The sequence below is a fragment of the Sitophilus oryzae genome, unplaced genomic scaffold (genome assembly GCF_002938485.1).
Source record: "Sitophilus oryzae breed Bouriz unplaced genomic scaffold, Soryzae_2.0 scaffold_2008_pilon_pilon, whole genome shotgun sequence".
Lineage (NCBI taxonomy): Eukaryota > Metazoa > Arthropoda > Insecta > Coleoptera > Curculionidae > Sitophilus > Sitophilus oryzae.
The window spans coordinates 1,490,637-1,509,405 of NW_022146734.1; the positions used below are offsets into that span (position 1 = coordinate 1,490,637).

The following is an 18,769-nucleotide window of genomic DNA, read 5'->3' on the forward strand; positions in this document are numbered from 1 at the left end:
ACAATATTGGACTTCCTCGCACTAATGGGCTACCCTGTATAATTTGGCTTGTTGGTAGTACAGATTAAATAAGTAGAAATATACTAAGTATAAGTTTTTACCTTATATAATAATATCTAGAAAACTGTTACGCTTAGATAACACTTTTTCTGCGTTCATCCATCCGATGGGAGTTAAAATTGGAAGATAATAAAAATAATTATTTGGATAGAGTACATAACAGGTCTCTCTAAATTTGTCCAATGTCTTCACAAGACAGGCAAACATTATTTGACATCTATTTTGTTTTTTACACATTTTCCTATGCCTAGACTGTCAAATTATCATCTTAAAAATAATTAACTTACGTCCTAGATCTCCTTATATTTAAGAAATAACACATTTTGGAAAATCACAGTGGGCCTATAAATATTTTCAATACATTTAACGTGTTAAAGAGTCATGGGGAGAGAGCACTAAAAAATAAAATTCTACAACAAACAGGTTTATATAAAAAAGTTTTAAATCTAGCTAGTATGGAGATGTGTTGCTCTCTTGGATTTATGTACGAATGAAATGGAAATGCGGGAATAAGTTTTGTATTGTTCGAGATATTTATTTGGGCAAGATATTCTTGCTATAAAGCGCACGTAGAATGAAAACGTATGGTAGAATCCACTATTCTAAGGAACTTTGTGTAATTTATTTCGCTTATAACCCTTTTTATCGTAGCTGATATGGTATTAGTGGTATGTTATTGTGTTTCCGAACACTTAAACTCCTTGGGACAAATCCTTGATTGCTTGCAAGATCCTCTTAACATGTCCGACCTTAAAACAAAAAGAACATATTTAAAATTGTTTTTCATTGAACTTTTAAAGAACAAATGACTGAACAATATGCAACAAAATTAGTAAATGTTGATATACCGGGTGCGTCTCAAAAGCGGCTCATCCCTATAACTTTTTTATTTTTTCGGATAAAACAATGATATTTGGTATGTTATGTATATGACATAAATTGGGATTGATTGACGTATTCAATTATTGTCGGTCACTTCCGGTTTCACCGGAAATGACTATAACCTTTTATTTTTAAATGGCACCCTCGGTATTTTTTTACTTTAATCGATAGAAAATGACACTCTCGGGGTGCAGCCACACTATCCTAAAAACGGCGTATCGGCGTAACGGCGTAACGACCTTGAATCGATTTCCAGTAATTCTATTGGCTGAAATTTTTGACAGATGAATTTGACAGATAAAATTTCTGACAGATGAATGTTTCAGCCAATAGAATTACTGGAAATCTATTCAAGGTCATTACGCCGTTACGCCGATACGCCGTTTTTAGGATAGTGTGGCTGCACCCTAAATCGAATGACATATCATATGTCAACTTTTGACATTTTCGCATATAGTTTATTTGACATTGTAACCTGCGGTTCATAACGACAATTTGACTCAAAATACCAAGTGTGTGGTATCAAATTATTCGTAAAAAAATGCTTTTTCCAAATATGCTAATGAGCCACCCTTGTTCCATTTGAAAAAATTGAGATATGATTAAAAAAACGATTTGGGCATCTTTTAACCGGCCAGGACAAGACACTACAAACATTGGACGATCAAATCTATTTTTCCAAGGCTCCTTGATTGAAAATTAGTGTTTTTAACACAACCATGGCACTCTAGATTGAAATTTAAAATAGAATTTGTTTTTGAGTGACTATGTCAAAAATTGACATTCAGAGTGTTATTTTCTACCGAATAAAGTAAAAAAGTCTGTCAAAGTAAAAAAATACCGAAAGTGCCATTTAAAAATCAAAAGTTGTAGTCATTTCCGGTGAAACCGGAAATGATCGAATACAATTGAGTACGTCATTCAATCCCAATTTATGTCATATACTAACATACCAAATCTCGTAGTTTTATCTGAAAAAATAAAAAAGTTATAGGGGGTGAGCCACTTTTGAGACGCACCCGGTAGGGCATCTGTTTTATGATATAAAAGCTGATTTACACGTATCCAGCAGCTGGCGCCAGTTTCGCTGATGAACCGGCACTGAACCGAATTAGTAGTCAAAAAGTCTGACATCAAAAAAGGTCTAGATTCTCATCAAATTACCACCGTTCTCATACTTTGTCAGTCATAAGTGGTCCACTGGAAAAGATTAAATTCGAAAATTCGTATTCCCCCACCCCACCGTTTTTGAGATATTGAGAAACAAGTCCCACAGAAAATTTTATGTTTTAAACCAAACAAAAAATAAAGAGAATTAAATTCTCTATATTTTCATCTCTAAGTAACAAACCTCTAAAACCTACGGGGACAAAGTTAGAGGGCGCCAAAGCCATTCCAATGCAGTTGTTTGCATTTTTCCGGTTGAAACCATTTTTTTACTGGCGCAAAGTTTTTAAAAGTAAAGAGCATAAAAAACCTATCAAACTGATGTGTAACCTTTTTTACGTTTTACTGTTTACGGGATATATTGCATTCATTCCCATAATGTGTATGCAGCTTTCATGAAATCAATGACGGTCGATAGGGTAGGTACTGCAAGTTACCTTCGCGGATTACGATGTTCACTCGAACTGGGGATCGTTATAACATTCTTTGATCCTTTTGAGATTTTTTTAGGTGCGCTGAAGGTAGCGTTTTTGAGAAATAACTCAAAACATTTTTTGGATTCTATTTTCTGGCTAAACAGAAAATTGTATAGAACAAAAATTGGCACCGGGAGGCCCATACTAAATAAAATATGTTAATAAAAAGTTGGTAGGCAGTTCTTTTAGTTTCGAAGTAAAGGAATTTTTCCAATTTTGGGCCGCGGTTATTTCCCCTATCCGGCACCTGGGGTCGCGTCCGATGGAACTTTGGAGTTCTCCACACGGATTTTCACAAAAACGGATTACGGAAACACGGAATATCTCTAAAACTGCGACTTTGACTGATTTTGATGTTAGGTATTACAAATTTTGTTGCAAATATTATTCCTAATCTTAAATTGAAAACCGCGTTTCGCTAGCTACTGTAATTTTGGAGTTACGATTTTTTACAATTTTTAACCCTTTCCCATATCCCCTTAACCACCCCCCACCCCCACCAAAAATCTTAATAGCCTACCATACCTGTTGGTATGGTCGGCTAAAATATGAAGAGGACAAAGTTTTTACTCAGCACACGAAAAAAATGCAAACGTCAAAACCCTCTAGCATCTACATTGTCGAAAGACGTCAGCTGATCGACTAGTTAGTGCTAGAATCCGGACCAGAAGGAGGGACACGACAATAGGCCGAGAGCAGTTGCGTGCTCGAATGCTCGCGCAGCAGCCCAGGACATTGGCAACGTTACCTATATCTCGTAAATAGTGAAACGCCAAAAAATGTTACATATAAATTTGGTAAAAATCTTACATATAATTTTAAAAACTTTGCGACAGTAAAAAAATGGTTTCACTCGGAAAAACGCAAAAAACTGCGTTTGAGTGTCTTTGGTGCCCTCTAACTTGAGTTTCTCAAAACGGTTGGGCGTTGACGACTGAAAGCAAAATTGTACCGTAGTTTTGCTTTCAGTCGACAGAGTGAGTGGTTGCCGGAGACAGTGTTGCCAAAACTACGATTAATCCGTAGATTTACAGATTTTGGGTACAATAATAATACAGATTTGCTATCATTAAACAATTTAATATAATCACTCGCCAGCAAAATTAACGCATATTTTTATTTTTTTTATTTTTTGGAAAAACTTAAACGAATTCAAAAGTAAAATTACTATGTATTTGTTAGACAACTCGTGACCCAAATAATACATTTCAAAGAAATTTTATTAACTAGCTAAACAAGAAGATACAGTGATTCAAAGAATAATGTGCAAAACGCAGTACAAAAGCATTACAAATAATCAGAAGGTAAGGTTTAATAACGGGTGTTGCCTCCCCTGGCACAGGATTACGACCTGGCAACGTTTGGACATGCTGAAAACCTCATTCCTGATTTTATCTTGCTCGATAGCGTCCTATACTTTCTCTAGTCTTAGCGATAACTCATTTAAATTGTTGGTTGGATTTGGTAGGGCTCGTAGACGCCTATCCATCATGTCCCAGATAGGTTCGATGGGATTAAGGTCTGGGCTATGCGCTGGAAAATCCATCGTCTCGATTTGGACCTCCTCCAAGTAATTGTGGACAACTCTGCCAATATGGGGCCTGGCATTATCGTGCATAAAGAGAAAATTGTCCCCTATAAAGGGAGTAAAAGGTACCACTTGAGGCTCCAAAATGTCCACAATGTACCTGTGAGCAGTGAGACGGCCTCTCTGAATGATCACCAGTTCTGTTCGAGCTTCCATATTAATGCCGCCCCATACCAGACCGACCCACCACCATAAGCATGTTTTGGTTGTATACAGCATTGCGCAAATTGCGGTCGCCCGGCCTTCTGTATACTGGAATACGACGATCGTTGCCATATAGGCAAAACTTAGACTCATTTGTAAACAATACGTTCGACCATTGATCGTTTTCCCAATTTACATGCTCTCTAGCAAAAGCCAGTCGGACTATTCGGTGCTCTGGGGACAACGGTGGTCCAGTTGCAGCCATTCTGGGTCTTAGATTATCCTCTCTAAGACGTCTTCTTATCGTATCGCTGCTTATTTGTTGGTTATATCGCCTTATAAAATTCTGGCTGAGGAATGTAGCTATCACAATCCTTTCTCGTAGAGCTTGAAGTCTCAAAAATCGATCCTGATGGGCATCGGTTATTAGGTCACGGCCTTGACCTGGTCTTCTCTGGTTATTTCCAGTATCCTGGAATCTTCTTTTTGCTCGCGACATCGTTGATTGTCCAACATGAAATGTTTCCGCTATTTGTACCTGAGACAAGCCTTCTTCAAATAATGCAATAACTGCAGCACACTCTACAGGGGTGAGATTGCGATTTTGGCGTACGTTAGGGTTCATTTTACTGATTTAAGTGTTTAATAGACAACAGCCGCGCACTCAAATAAAATGATCTTAAAATAAACGACTTCGAGCATTTCAGCGAATATACCTGTTTTGGGGATTTATAAAAACTATTGATAAATTCTTATCAGTCATGAAAAAAAAGGATCGTCTCAGCAAGAAATAATAAACAGAAGTAATTTTAGGCCAATATAATTACTCTATGTTTAACACGAATAAATTTTCAATACATAAACGCGGATTTTTTATCCAAAGATATTTCCGTCAAACGTATTACACATATTACATATTTTAATATGGCATCACTGTCCCTTTCAGACCCACACCCCCTTCGATATGCTGTCGCTAGCCGAATTAGAGAAAATAAGTGTTTTATGCGTTGGCCGCAGAAGGATTGGTGTCTCCACCGTACGGCACTTGGGACGTCAGAGGAAATCAAACCAGCCTTGTCACGAGTTCGCCCATTAGGTTGCGTATCTTCCCACTTCTTTCAATCAACGGTTTTAGCCATTCGCGGTTTATTTCGAAATTGTTAAGAGCCGTGAAACGCTATTTTTATTTCACTGTGAAAAAATCACAGCTAGTAATTTTTTGCCCATCTCTGGCGTACTTCCGTATACGCACTATACGGTTAATTTGGTGTGTAATTTTCCCGGTAGAAGGGTTCGAAAACTAACTGAAAATGCCCCTCTTAAGCCAGTTCTGTGCAAGCTAAGAGTTGGCGTACCAGTGAAACTGACACCAGCTATTGTCAACGTGTAAATCAGCTTGTACAGTATTTTAATTAGTCATGGAAAAAACCGAATAATTTCAATAATCAAGTATTCGAGTTTCAAGCGATTTCTATAAACGAGCGATCGCTCGAGCGAAATTATTCGCTCGTATTTAAAAATACGGTTTTTTGCCCGTCGCATTCTTTCGGTGATGAATGGCAAGTAGCAAGCGACTAGTAATTCGCTTGATTTAATTTATTTTAAAGTATTGCCAATGTAGGTAGTAAAATCACGGCACATAAAACAATCGGCACGACAACTCTGCTCAGATTCCATTGTTTAAAATTTCTATAAAATTTGACCTTGACGGGGCCATTAGCGTTTCCAAGTCAGCGCCGGATTAAAACGTATCAAAAATTTTCTCAGAAAATAAACTATTGATAGACAGGGTCGTATTAAAAAAATACTGTAATTGACTGAAACTGAATTTTATTTACACAATACTTTTGTCCAAACAATAGAATCGTTAACCGCGCATACTCCTCGAAAATCGTGCATTTTCTTTTAAATTTCCCTGTATATTTTTCGAAAACTTTTTAGAACTGCCTGTTCACCGCAAATTTTCCCACGGTATAATTTCTTAATGATATTACCATAGTTATGGCTTTACTCTATGGTTAAGGCAATAAAAGGGATACAAATACAGAAAACAACATTTTTCAAAAAAAACACATTTTTTTTTTAATTTTCAAACTTAAATAACTCGGTTATTTTGGACTTATCTGAAAAATGGTAAGGAGAAAATATGTTTCTTTTATCGAGATCTACCAGCCCTGAAAATATTTGCACTTATTTAAGACTCACCCTGTACATAAGTTTGTTAACATTAAATATAGATGCCAAACTTGTACATTTTTAATTAGATCTTTCTATTTAGCTGAATGTCCTAATATGTATACTACTGTTTTTCTTAACTAAAATATGTTAAAATAATTAATCACATAACAGACAGAAACTTTTATTGCAGTTTAGTCCTCTACTCGGGCAGTTTTTGCTGCACAACTTCGCCCAGGCATTGTAAAAACACGTAAAAAATAACTAATTAATCTATCAAACCACTTCTATATTAAAGATTTAAAAATGTTCAGAAAAACAAAAATAAAACTACTAAAATAAATTCTATTACACAAGAAACGAAAATAAAACTACGCAAACCAAATATATAACACAATAAACAAAAATAAAACAACTATAAAATATATATAACTCAAGAAATAAACAAAATAAATTAAGCCGTACGCTACTGACTCGAATCTGCCGTAACTGTGTCTAGTCGATGAAAAAAACTATGACACTGGTTACTTTCTGTTGATGGAAACCTTTGAATATAAAGAATGGAAACTCAAATGGCGGCGTGCGCGAGGATATGCGCATAGCGGTCCCGCCAAAGCGAGTTAGTCTGCTGATTGATTTATATGCCGTGGTAAAATTTTGTCCCTCAGATACGCAACGGATATCGTCGTATAAATTTGCTACCTGCAATGTATGTAGAAAATTCACTCGGCTTTTTATAGAATATATCACATTAAAACGGATTTCAATTTATTTGATTCTAGGATCGCTTACGGTTCGTCGCTCGTAACTCGTCATTTGCATCGCTCGTTCATAATCGACCGATGTCGGTCATTTCAATAATCGAGTACTCGAGCGAATTTTCACTCGAGTTATCCCATCACTAATTTTAATACTCAACAGATACAATATGATCGAAAAAACGTCAGCGGCAGCGATGGCTAGGAAATGAAGATCGCTGTCATTTTATATGGGGAATGTCATCGATGTTCATTTCCAAGCCAACTAGACCGTTTTTAACTTGTTTTTTTTCGATCATACTGTACTATAGTATTATGTTTAAAGAAATAAAATATCTTGCGGTTACGCAACATTTTAGGAGTAATCTTAGTTATTAAGAATAGGGAGATAGTTTGTCTTTTGATTCGTAAAAATATGAAGTTTGTATTAGGATAAATCTACTACCACAAAAAATGTTTATCGTGAAAGAGTATCTCTTGTTTTTAATATAGAGGGTATTGATTAGTAATATTTAGAAATATATATACCTTAGTTACACCTAAGTCTTTCAAATCACGCCGTGCCAGTGTTAGCAGTTCGCGCCCTCTGATGTCGTTCTTTTCGAAACTGTCGATGTATTCTGACAATTGGAGAGTCTCTAGCCAGGTGGCCACTTCCTGCGTGCCCCACGAGGCAGCTTCGCGTTTGCAACTGGAGTGACGTCGTTCCGACGATACGCTCTTTCTGAACTTCAACCAGAACAGGCCTTTCTTCTTGTGTTCACTCTCTTCGGGAACTGGCTGAAGATACACCTGACGGAAAGTAATATTTGTACAGTTAAGTATTTTTGTATAATATAGATGTCTCCAAAAAAATCCTTTATGGGTATTTCGCCACTGCACTGCAAATAAATACTGCTTGTCAGAAGTTATGTTTACATTTATACAAATTTGCCTAACAAAGAAAAAATGCTTAACGTTTCGGAAAGTTTATCTCTTTCCGTTGTACGGTGGGGTATTAGCATGAAACAGGTGATCGAAATTCGAAAAAAGCAAATGTGTTTAAGATTTCCCAAAAAAAGATAAATGATAAGTTAAATCATCTCTGCCATGAATGGCGTTGCTATGGGTGTGTTTAGTTGCATTCATTTGTTTCAACGAAACGTCAAAGTTGTTACTTCTCACAGATAAGAGGTAAATGGCTAAATTTTATGTTTAAAATTATAAATTGTTGTTGTTCTTGTGCTCTTTTTACGTTTATATTATCGTTTTGATTGAAAATGGCTCAGCAAGCTGCAGGTATGTATTCTACAAAAACGTATTATTTATTTTGATATTCTCTATACTAACGATTTTTTTGCAACTAAAAGTTAGGCGTTCAGAAAATTTGATGAAATTTGTGACATTTTTATTATACTTAGAGATTTAGTTGCGCATTTCGAAGAATTCAGCATATTGTTTATATACGTTTTACTTAGTAAACATTGAGCTTTCATACAGTAAAATAAAATACTGCGACTTTTTGCGACTTTGCTGATAAAATGAGAAAAACATTCTTGGTTTCCTCTAATTTGCCAATCAGTGATATACTAATGCGAGGTATAAACCGCGATGGCATTGTTGTGTACAAAACGATCGCAATAGTGCCATTAGCAGTATAGCACAATTTGGCATTAGTAGCGACTTTAGTGGTATGGGCATTGCTCGCGGATCAGTCGTAGCATTAGTAGTATTAGTTGCGATATTACTTCTGGCATTAGTGGCATTGACCGGAGAAACACTGGAACAGTAATTTTTCTTTCTTTTTTTAGAATCGACGAAATATCCTTTATTTTGTTCATATTATTTCTTCTTTAATTGAAAATAGCAATAATTTATATAAGGTCTACATAGAAAAATTTCGATCAACTATCTGTGTCAAATACCCCACTGTGGCGTCGTCGGAAGCAAATAAATACAAAGAAAAAAGAAAAAAGCTATTTAAAATATTTAAATTCAACTATTCGAGAACACTTTACTTTTTTAAAACAGATACGTCTAATACAAGAAACCGTTGTTGCAGTGCAGTGGCGAAATACCCCTAAAGGATTTTTTTGGAGAGAAGAATCCGCCATATAGGTATAGACATTTTTTATAATATATATGGTTGTATTCCATTATGATTATTGTATTGTTCCCGGGGATATAGGGAAATACAGGGTGTCCCAATATTCCGTGGACATAGAACTACTGAGTATTTTTGGAATCAAAATAAGTTTATTGGACAGAATTTACCTCTATACAAAGGTGCTTCGTTTGTCCGTTAGAGGGTATAAAACTTTAAAAAAATAAACACATTTTTTAAAATATTGTATGAAGCGATATTCCGATTTGAATGAGATTTGGGGTGCCTATGTTTTGCCAAGCCCCTTAACATTTGACTTACACAAAAATCAAGAAAAAGTACGGGAAGGATGAAATCTACCCCCACCCCTACAAAAATCTTAGTAGAAATATTTTCCTATTTCACCGATCGGTGATTATTTTTTTTTCGTAAAATGAACCTCATAGTATTTACTACATTTTTTGTCTCTTTTAAAAAAATCACACCGCATAGTTTTTGAGAAAAAAAATTGGAGAATTTTTTTTTCCAAAACAGACCTACAAAATATACAGTTCCAATATTCCTATGCCAGTAAGCGAGGGTTTTAGGGTCCGAATTCTGAACACCTGCACCGATTGATGTGAAATTTTAACAGTGAATAGAGAAATATGTAAGAAACAAAAGTTAGTTAGTTAGCGATGTGTGCTTTCACCCTGGGGGTGAGTGGCAAATAAAACACCTATTTTAATTGCAAAAATCAATAAAGAGATTAATTCTAAGCAAAAAATGTTCTATAACATTTTTTTCAGAAAATTAATATTTTCCGAGTTAATTGATTGAAAATGTTGATTTTTCATCTAAAAACTGGATATTATTTTTCTGCAATTTTTTATAAATAACTCGAAAACCTTGCATTTTATCGCAAAACCCATATAAAGCAAAAGTGAAGCCTTTGGAATGACGAATCGATTCGTTTTTTGTTGGTTACCATAGGTTTAATAATAGCTGAGTTATCACTCTGTAAAAGTGATTTTTTATTTTTCGAAAACTAAATTGCAACATTTTACCGTATGTATGTAAATAATGGCGAAAGAACACATTTTCCTAAGAAAATAATTATGACTATTTTTAAAGTGCTTGAAAAGACCTTTTAAATGATTTTTTAAAAAAGTTCGTAGCTTAAAAAATCGCGGAATTATGATAAAAATAAAATGGTCAACATTTTTTCGGAAAAAAATTAACAACAAAATCCATGACATAAAAACTAAGCGTAAAAATAAAAACTAAGCGTAATACATGTACAGTTGGCTATATTTAGGTACTAACAATGGGCTCTGCAAGTTCGAGCGGTTTAGAATACCTAAATTTGGAAAAAAGTGGAAAATAATTATATTTTAAAAAATTTTAATTTTTTTGTCGTATCGCAAAAACTAAGCAAGATGCGTAAAAAATACGATAGGGTAAAATTAAAGGCCTTTTCTTTTGCAATATCTTTGCTCTCTTTCATTTTTTCTGTAAATCTCTTTATTTCGTAGATATTACATTTTTTTAGTTTGACTTGCGTGTAAGGACCAGCTTCTTTGAGTCCTTAAACCCAAAAATCTCGTAAAAATATGAAGAGTTCAAGACTGTTCAACTATAGAGTTTAATTTGTAGCTCATGTAATTTCTTACAAATTGATAGTTTTTATTTTTATGATTTTAGTCATAGATTTTGTTGTTAATTTTTTTCCGAAAAAATGAGGTGACCATTTTATTTTATCATAACTTTGCGATTTTTGAGCTACAAACTTGAAAAGACCTCTTAAAAAAGCATAGGTCTTTTCAAACACTTTAAAAACAGTCTTCGAAAAATGTGTTCTTTAACCATTATGTTAAGGTTGGGTGGTTAGGTTAGGAGATTTGCGATAAAACGCAAGGTTTTTATAGTTATTTATAAAAAATGGCAGAAAAATAAACAGTTTTTAGATGAAAAATCAACATTTTCAATCCGAAATAACTTCTTCTTAACTAACTAAATTTTCTGAAAAAATGTTATAGAACATTTTTTGCTTAGAATTCATCCCTTTATTGATTTTTGCAATTAAAATGGGTAGTTCACCCCCGAGAAAGGGTGGCACTCACGGGTGTCAAGAATTCGGAGGTAATACCCTATATTTTTATCCTTGCTTACTGGCCTATCCGTGGACATAGAACGTGGCCACATTTAGTAAATTTTATGCTCTACAAGAATCCGCAATGTATTTTTTTCGTAAACCGTTTCAAAGTTATGGTACAGTACGTCTGTCCGTTCTGTAGCTACGGGGTATCCGTGAGAGGGGAAACGATATTCTCTCGATGTTTTTCGTAAAAAAATAGACGACGCGTCCCATCAATAAAAATTCAACAAATTTGCAAGTAGCTAATAAAATGAGTGGGCGGAGCGATTTGCGGTGACGCACTAGTCAAATCGACGTATAAAATATATTGCTGTTTATTTAAATGTTTTTTGTCCGCATTCCTTTCATAGACACAGATCCAGCAGATGTACAGTACGTCTGCTGGATCCGCAAATCGCTCCGCCCACTCATTTTATTGGCTACTTGCAAATTTGTCGAATTTTTATTGATGGGACGCGTCGTCTATTTTTTTACGAAAAACATCGAGAGAATATCGTTTCCCCCCTCTCACGGATACCCCGTAGCTACAGAACGGACAGATGTACTGTACTGTACTTTTGGTTAAAAGATTTTCGGTAATTATTCGGAAAACTGGAAATCGTCAGATTTTCACCAAAATTAGTATACACCCTATTTCGAGGTCGTAGATTACGAATCTGAACTTTTTTTGGTGGTCTTTTACCGTTTTTCAGAAAAACGGAAAATTATTTCAACATCGAATTTTTCTTAATTTCTCATATTTTTAAGGTTTTCTATCACATATTTTGTCAGGTATTCAATAAACAATGATGTTATTGCTATTTTCTGTTACTTTTTTAACCAATTCTATGCATAATAGAGAAAAATTTGCTAAAATAAATTTGTAAACAATCTGAAAATGTTGGGTTATGTGTTTCTGCCATTTAAAGCAACGTTGCCAATGCTAAACCTAAATTTAGCTTTTTTTTTCGCTCATTCTGGGATTACGAAAAGCGGTCGCCAGAAGAATGGCTCCTTCCCATAATTGCTATTTTACCGACAAGATCTGGCTATTTATAACCACGAAGTTGCACGAAAGAGTTTTGATTGCATTGGTTACTACAAGTTCCATGCGGAGGGTGTTAATCTTTTGTTGTTATATTATATAAAAAAAGATTAACCCCCTCCACAAAGAAGTTAAAACCAATGCAATGCAATCAGAACTCTTTCGTGCTACTTCGTGGTTATAAATAGTCTTTATATAGCTTCTTTGCGGAGGGGGTTAATCTTTTTTTTATATAATATAACAACAAAAGATTAACACACTACGCATGGAAGTTGTAACAAATGCAATCAAAACTCTTTCGTGCAACTTCGTGGTTATAAATATAATATAACAAAAAAAAATATTAACCCCCTCCGCATAGAAGTTGAAACCAATGCAATCAAAACTCTTCCGCGTAACTTTGTGGATATAGGTAGTAGCTAGGTATATTTAATTATTGTCGATTTCATAATAGGTAATTTATTTAAAATCCCTAATCACCCGAAAAAATAGAAGATATGGCAACGTTGTAAATTTTCAAATTTCTGGTTTCTAGATTAAGTCTAGAATATATTTGTCTCTCTCATTACATAGGAGAGAGAAATAAGGATATACCAAATGTCAAACTTCCATCTGGTCTCAATTTTCTTTGTTATTTTGTTAAGAAAAGTGTTTTTCAGTAAAATTTTAGACATTTTTTTATCCCCAATCAAGTGTGGCTTTTAGATAAACTATAATATAATGAGAATATAGTGAAATTATTACTTTATAGGGCCGAAATAAAGAAAAATTCAATGTTGAAATAATTTTCCGTTTTTCTGAAAAACGGTAAGAGACCGCCAAGAAAAAAGTTCAGATTCGTAATCTACGACCTCAAAATAGTATGTGTACCAATTTTGGTGAAAATCGGACGATTTCCAGTTTTCCCAATAATTACCAGATTTTTTTACGTGTTATTTAAATGAAAAGCTTTGAATGTTCACGGACACCTTTTTAAATTGAGCTAAAAATACTGCCTTCCGGGGATATTTTTTTCTCGGTTATTAGTTATTAGGTTCATTTTAACCCATAAATTCCATAGGTTAGTTTTTTTTGGCTCACCCTAATATATAGTTTAGTAATTAGGCAAAATTGGCTTACCAAACTTCCTTCGTGTGTATCATACATAACGCACTTCTTCAATTCCATTTCCATATTGGCCAGGCTAACGCTCAGTTTACTTTCTAGGTCTTCCCTGAGTTTCAGTTTGTCTCCCCTATCGTGCAACAAACAACAACTTTCCTCGTACAATTGCTTGACGCTATCCACCAGTTTCGTAAATTCGGCTCTCAGTGCGGGTCCCGTCAATAATTTGCCAGATGGGTGTATTTTCTCTAGGCATGTGTCAGTCTTCGTTGCTAATGAGTATAAATCGGTCTGGAATAAAATATTTAATATTAAATACCTAGTACAGGGTCCGGCAATAGTGCGTCGGGCATCTGCAGTTCCTAGAATAAAAGAAATTGAGAATTTTGTTTTAGTGCAAACCTAAAGTATGTACCAGGATGTATTTCAGGAAAATATGTTAACTTCTATAGGATGGCTCAAAAAAGTGTGAGTGGACCTGGATGATTTTTTTTAAATAGAATACCCTGTATATTATTGCATTGTTGGTTTCCTTTCAGATCACTTTACATAACCCTAAGATATGAATATATATATATATATATATATATTTCGATAGTTTCAGCAATATTAAAAAATAAATCAAAAATATATATTTTTCAGCCCTTCTTAAAAAAATTATTAAAAATACAGAAACTGTTCTGAAATCAAAAGTATATTAGGTATTTACTTTAGATGGTCTTTTCTTACTTTGCTATAAATATGGTAATCGTAAATCATACAGGATGTTCAATATTCTACGCCAAACTTTCTAAAATATAAAATATTTTTTCGTTGTTTTTTTATTATTACAGTTGAGGATTGGAACCTTTGGTGTTACACAGCAAAATAAAAACACTAAATCACCACAATACACCAAAACACTTTTACTTTTACACTGGACGCGCGTTTCGCTAACCATGTTAGCATCATCAGCAGATGATTGTAAACTTTAATAGCGAAACGCGCGTCCAGTGTAAAAGTAAAAGTATTTTGGTGTATTGTGGTGATTTAATGTTTTTTATTTTGTTATTTTTTTAAACGAAACACCCTGTATATTGTTTTTTTAATAGATGGAGAGTTAAAAAATGAACATTTTTTGTATTTAGAGTATTTCAAAATTTTTAACGGTTTTGCAGATACACGCAATATTATTTATTTCATATGGCGCTTTCAATGCTAAAATACGAGAGAAAAATCATTGGGTGGCTTTGATAAAAATTTAAGGCGGGCGGCCACTGCGAGCGAAACTAAACTAAGCGAAGATAATATTTGTAAAAATCAGCTTACATACTTTTTAATGCGTGAGCGGCTACTTGACCGAAACAAACGAAAATATATGAACGAAGATTCGAATCGTAGTTTAGTTTCGCTCGTTTTAGTTCGTGACAGGTTTCAGCGAATTTTTTGCAGCGATTAGTTCTATGATAGCAGAGATACAATACGAAAACTTAGCTGACTAGTGAGCGAAAATCGTTCTCAGTGGAGTTCCCATTTAATTACCGTTTCTTTTCATATTCTTAGCTTAGTTTAATTACGCTCGCAGTGGCCGCTCGCCTTTACTGTGGAAAATGCCATATGAAATATAAAACCGCAAATATCTGCGAAACCGTTAAAAATTTTGAAATACTCTAAATACAAAAAATGTTCATTTTTTAATTCTCCGTTTATTGAAAAAACAATATACAGGGTGTTCCATTTAAAAAAACGAAGAAAAATTTATTTTATATTTTAGAAAGTTTGGCGTAGAATTTTGAACATCTTGTATGATTTACGATTTTCATATTTATAGCAAAGTAAGTACAGACCATCTAAAGTAAATACCTAAAATAGTTTTGATTTCAGAACAGTTCTTGTATTTTTAATAATTTTTTTAAGAAGGGCTGAAAATATTAATTTTTTATTTATTTTTTAATATCTGTGGAACTATCGAAATATATTCATTAATATCTTAGGGTTATGTAAAATCTGTGATCTGAAAGAAAGCCAAAAATGCAATATTATACAGGGTGTTCCATTTAAAAAAAAATCATCCAGGCCCACTCACACTTTTTTGAGCCACCCTATAGAAGTTAAAATATTTTCCTGAAATATATCCTGGTACATACTTTAGGTTTGCACTAAAACAAAATTCTCAAATTTTTTTTATTCTAGGAACTGCAGATGCCCGACGCACTATTGCCGGACACAGTATATCAATATACTGGATGTTTTTCAAGTGGCTCACCCCCTATAACTTTTTTATTTTTTCAGATAAAAAATCGAGATTTGGTATGTTAGTAGGTATATGACATAAATTAGGATTAATTGACGTATTCAATTGTTTTCGGTCACTTCCTGTTTCACCGGAAGTGACTACAACTTTTGGTTTTCAAATGACACCCTCGGTATTTTGTTACTTTATTCGATAGGAAATAACACTCTGAATAGAATGACATATCATATGTCAACTTTTGTAATATTCGAATATGGTTTATTAGAAATTGCAACATGCGATTCGTAACGACAATTTGACTCGAAATACAAAGTATAGTCTGTCCAACGACAAGATCGTTGACAGTGATAGATGTGTCTGTCATTTTAATTTCAAAGTAGTTTATTTTATTTTACAACGAAATAAGTTGGTACAACTAGAACGCATAGCAGGAAATTAATATATTAAAAATTTGAATGACAAGAGTATACTTCAAAATATTGTATGTGTTAATACGAAACAAACAAGAACAAAACACCACATACCAAAAAATATGAAAAAGAATTAGTCCTTACTTTCAAGCTTCAAAACTTCCCGCATTTATATTATATTTATCAACATAACTTATGTACAAATACAAATTTGTAATATTCCACAGGAGTAAATAAGACAACATAAATAAATAAAGTATTTTTCTAACACTGACCAAATTTTATACCTTAAAAGTTGATTAATTAACTTTACTCTTAATTTTTTTAAACCAGTAACCAGTTACATTATTTTTCTGCAGTACCTACTAAAATCCATTATTTACCTATCGTGTGATATTTTACAGCTACTTCAGTTTTTAGTGTATGTTTAGTACGATCCTTTCTACCATATACGAGTTGCACTTATCTACGACGAGATGGTATACAAACTTATTGAGGGTAACTTTATTGGTGTAATAAGACTTTCTGCCTGGGCAGCTAGTATTAACTATAAACTGTGCTCTGGGTCTACAGTTAAATTTTCACCCGATTTTTCCTCCACTTAACTTCAAAAGACACAAAACACACGTAATAACATGAATCAAAATACATCATCTTCCAAAACGCAGGGTATTTGACATAAGTTGACACAAAATTATAACCTATAATTTAGCAAGACTTTGACAAGTCTCAAAAATCTAAATGTGAGTTCATACCTTTGAATAAGAAGACTAAGGAAGGAGCATAATGCTATCCATGTATTCATGCATGGTGGGCGGAAAAGGCACCATAAAAGCTCTCTAGGGTGGGGATCCTTGACAGTTCTGTTTGACGATTCATTTGACACATTTGAATTTGATTTGAAATTTTGTGGATTTGCCAGTCTTTATGGAGCTTATTTTATGTTATTTATTATTTATTCTACTACTGATAGTTGTATAAAGGTAGTAAATCTAGATGGAAATTGTGGCAGAACTTAAATTAACAGTGACACTATCGCGATTTATCGAAAAAAACTCTAAAATAGTTGGTTGTGTAGCGTGCGGTAGATCTCGGCAAAAATTGAGTGAAATAATGGAACAACTTTTCGCTAGTAAGTGACTATATAATATACATACGTGTAGTAAACCGATCATTTATGAAATTCACTTAAATTAACTAAACTATATTTTTTTCTTGCATTTTAGCATTTATTTATTACTTGTCAGATTAGATGTCAAAGAATTTAGATACGTTAATTTGACTTACCTGCTTCAGTAGCGTATCGGATGTTTGTGTTAATAAATACTTATTATAACTTATCTATTTTTATTAGAATTATATATTTTTATAACAATTTTAATAACTACCAACATTTATTCACAACGTAAAATAAAACAACAAATTATTGAGTCTACCCCACGTCTACCCTACATCATAGTTTTACATTTTTTAAATAAAATTAGAACGACACTGATAAACCGGAATTTAAATCGGCCACATTTGAGGCCCATCGCGGTGTACCTAAGATTTGTGATATGCTCCTTCCTTAGTCTTCTTATTCAAAGGTTCATACGCATCGGCGTCCGTTTGTCGTTCATCGTTCCGTCAAACCAATAAAATCGAAATATTTCATTTCAATTTGTCATTTTTGAAATAAACCAATAAAACTGGTTAAAAACAACAAGAGACGACGCACGACGGATTTATATTTAAACTCATCCATAGTTAACTTAAAAATTATTAGAAACATTTTTTAGTAAAATAAATAGATTGGTATGGGACGTCATCTGCTTTCCTTCTGTCATCGTCTGTCGAAATCTTACCCGAGAAAAAAACAGAGTATATTATGTGGTACCAAATTATTCATAAAAAAATCCTTTTTCCAAATATGCTAATGAGCCACCCTCGTTCCATTTGAAAAAATTGAGATATGATTAAAAATACGATTTGTGTATCTTTTAACCGGCCAGGACAAGACACTAAAAACATTAGACGATCAAATCTATTTTTTAAAGACTCCTTTATTAAAAATTAGTGTTTTTAAAACAGCCATAGCACTCTAGATTAAAATTTAAAATATAATTTTGTTACAGTTGGGGGTTGGACCCTTTGGTGTTACACAGCATAATAAAACCCTAAATTACCACAATTCACCAAAACACTTTTACTTTTACACTGGACGGGCGTTTCTCTAACCATGTTAGCATCATCAGCAGATGATTAGAACTAAGTTTAAAAGTCAGTTTTAATCATCTGCTGATGATGCTAACACGGTTAGCGAAACGCGCGTCCAGTTTAAAAGTAAAAGTGTTTTGGTGTATTGTGGTGATTTAGTGTTTTATTTTGCTATAATTTTGTTTTAAGCGAAAATGTCAAAAGTTGACATATGATATGTCATTCTATTCAGAGTGTAATTTTCTATCGAATAAAATGAAGTGAATAAATACAGAGGGTGCCATTTAATAGTCAAAAATTGTCATCATTTCCGTTGAAACAGGAAGTGACCG

The 18,769-nt window shown here is 33.7% G+C and overlaps 1 protein-coding gene across 1 annotated transcript in view; it reads right to left on the reverse strand.

Moving 5' to 3' along the window:
- Positions 1-632: 632 nt before the first annotated feature.
- LOC115883989 (diacylglycerol kinase eta-like) overlaps positions 633-18,769 on the reverse strand; it is a 186,797-nt gene continuing 168,660 nt past the window's right edge. The window contains exons 14-16 of the mRNA XM_030902415.1: positions 13,614-13,889; positions 7,779-8,042; positions 633-809 (exon numbers count right to left, since the gene is read on the reverse strand). Of these exons, the coding sequence (XP_030758275.1) occupies positions 753-809; positions 7,779-8,042; positions 13,614-13,889 (597 nt within the window). The 3' untranslated portion in view covers positions 633-752. The remainder of the gene's footprint in view (positions 810-7,778; positions 8,043-13,613; positions 13,890-18,769) is intronic.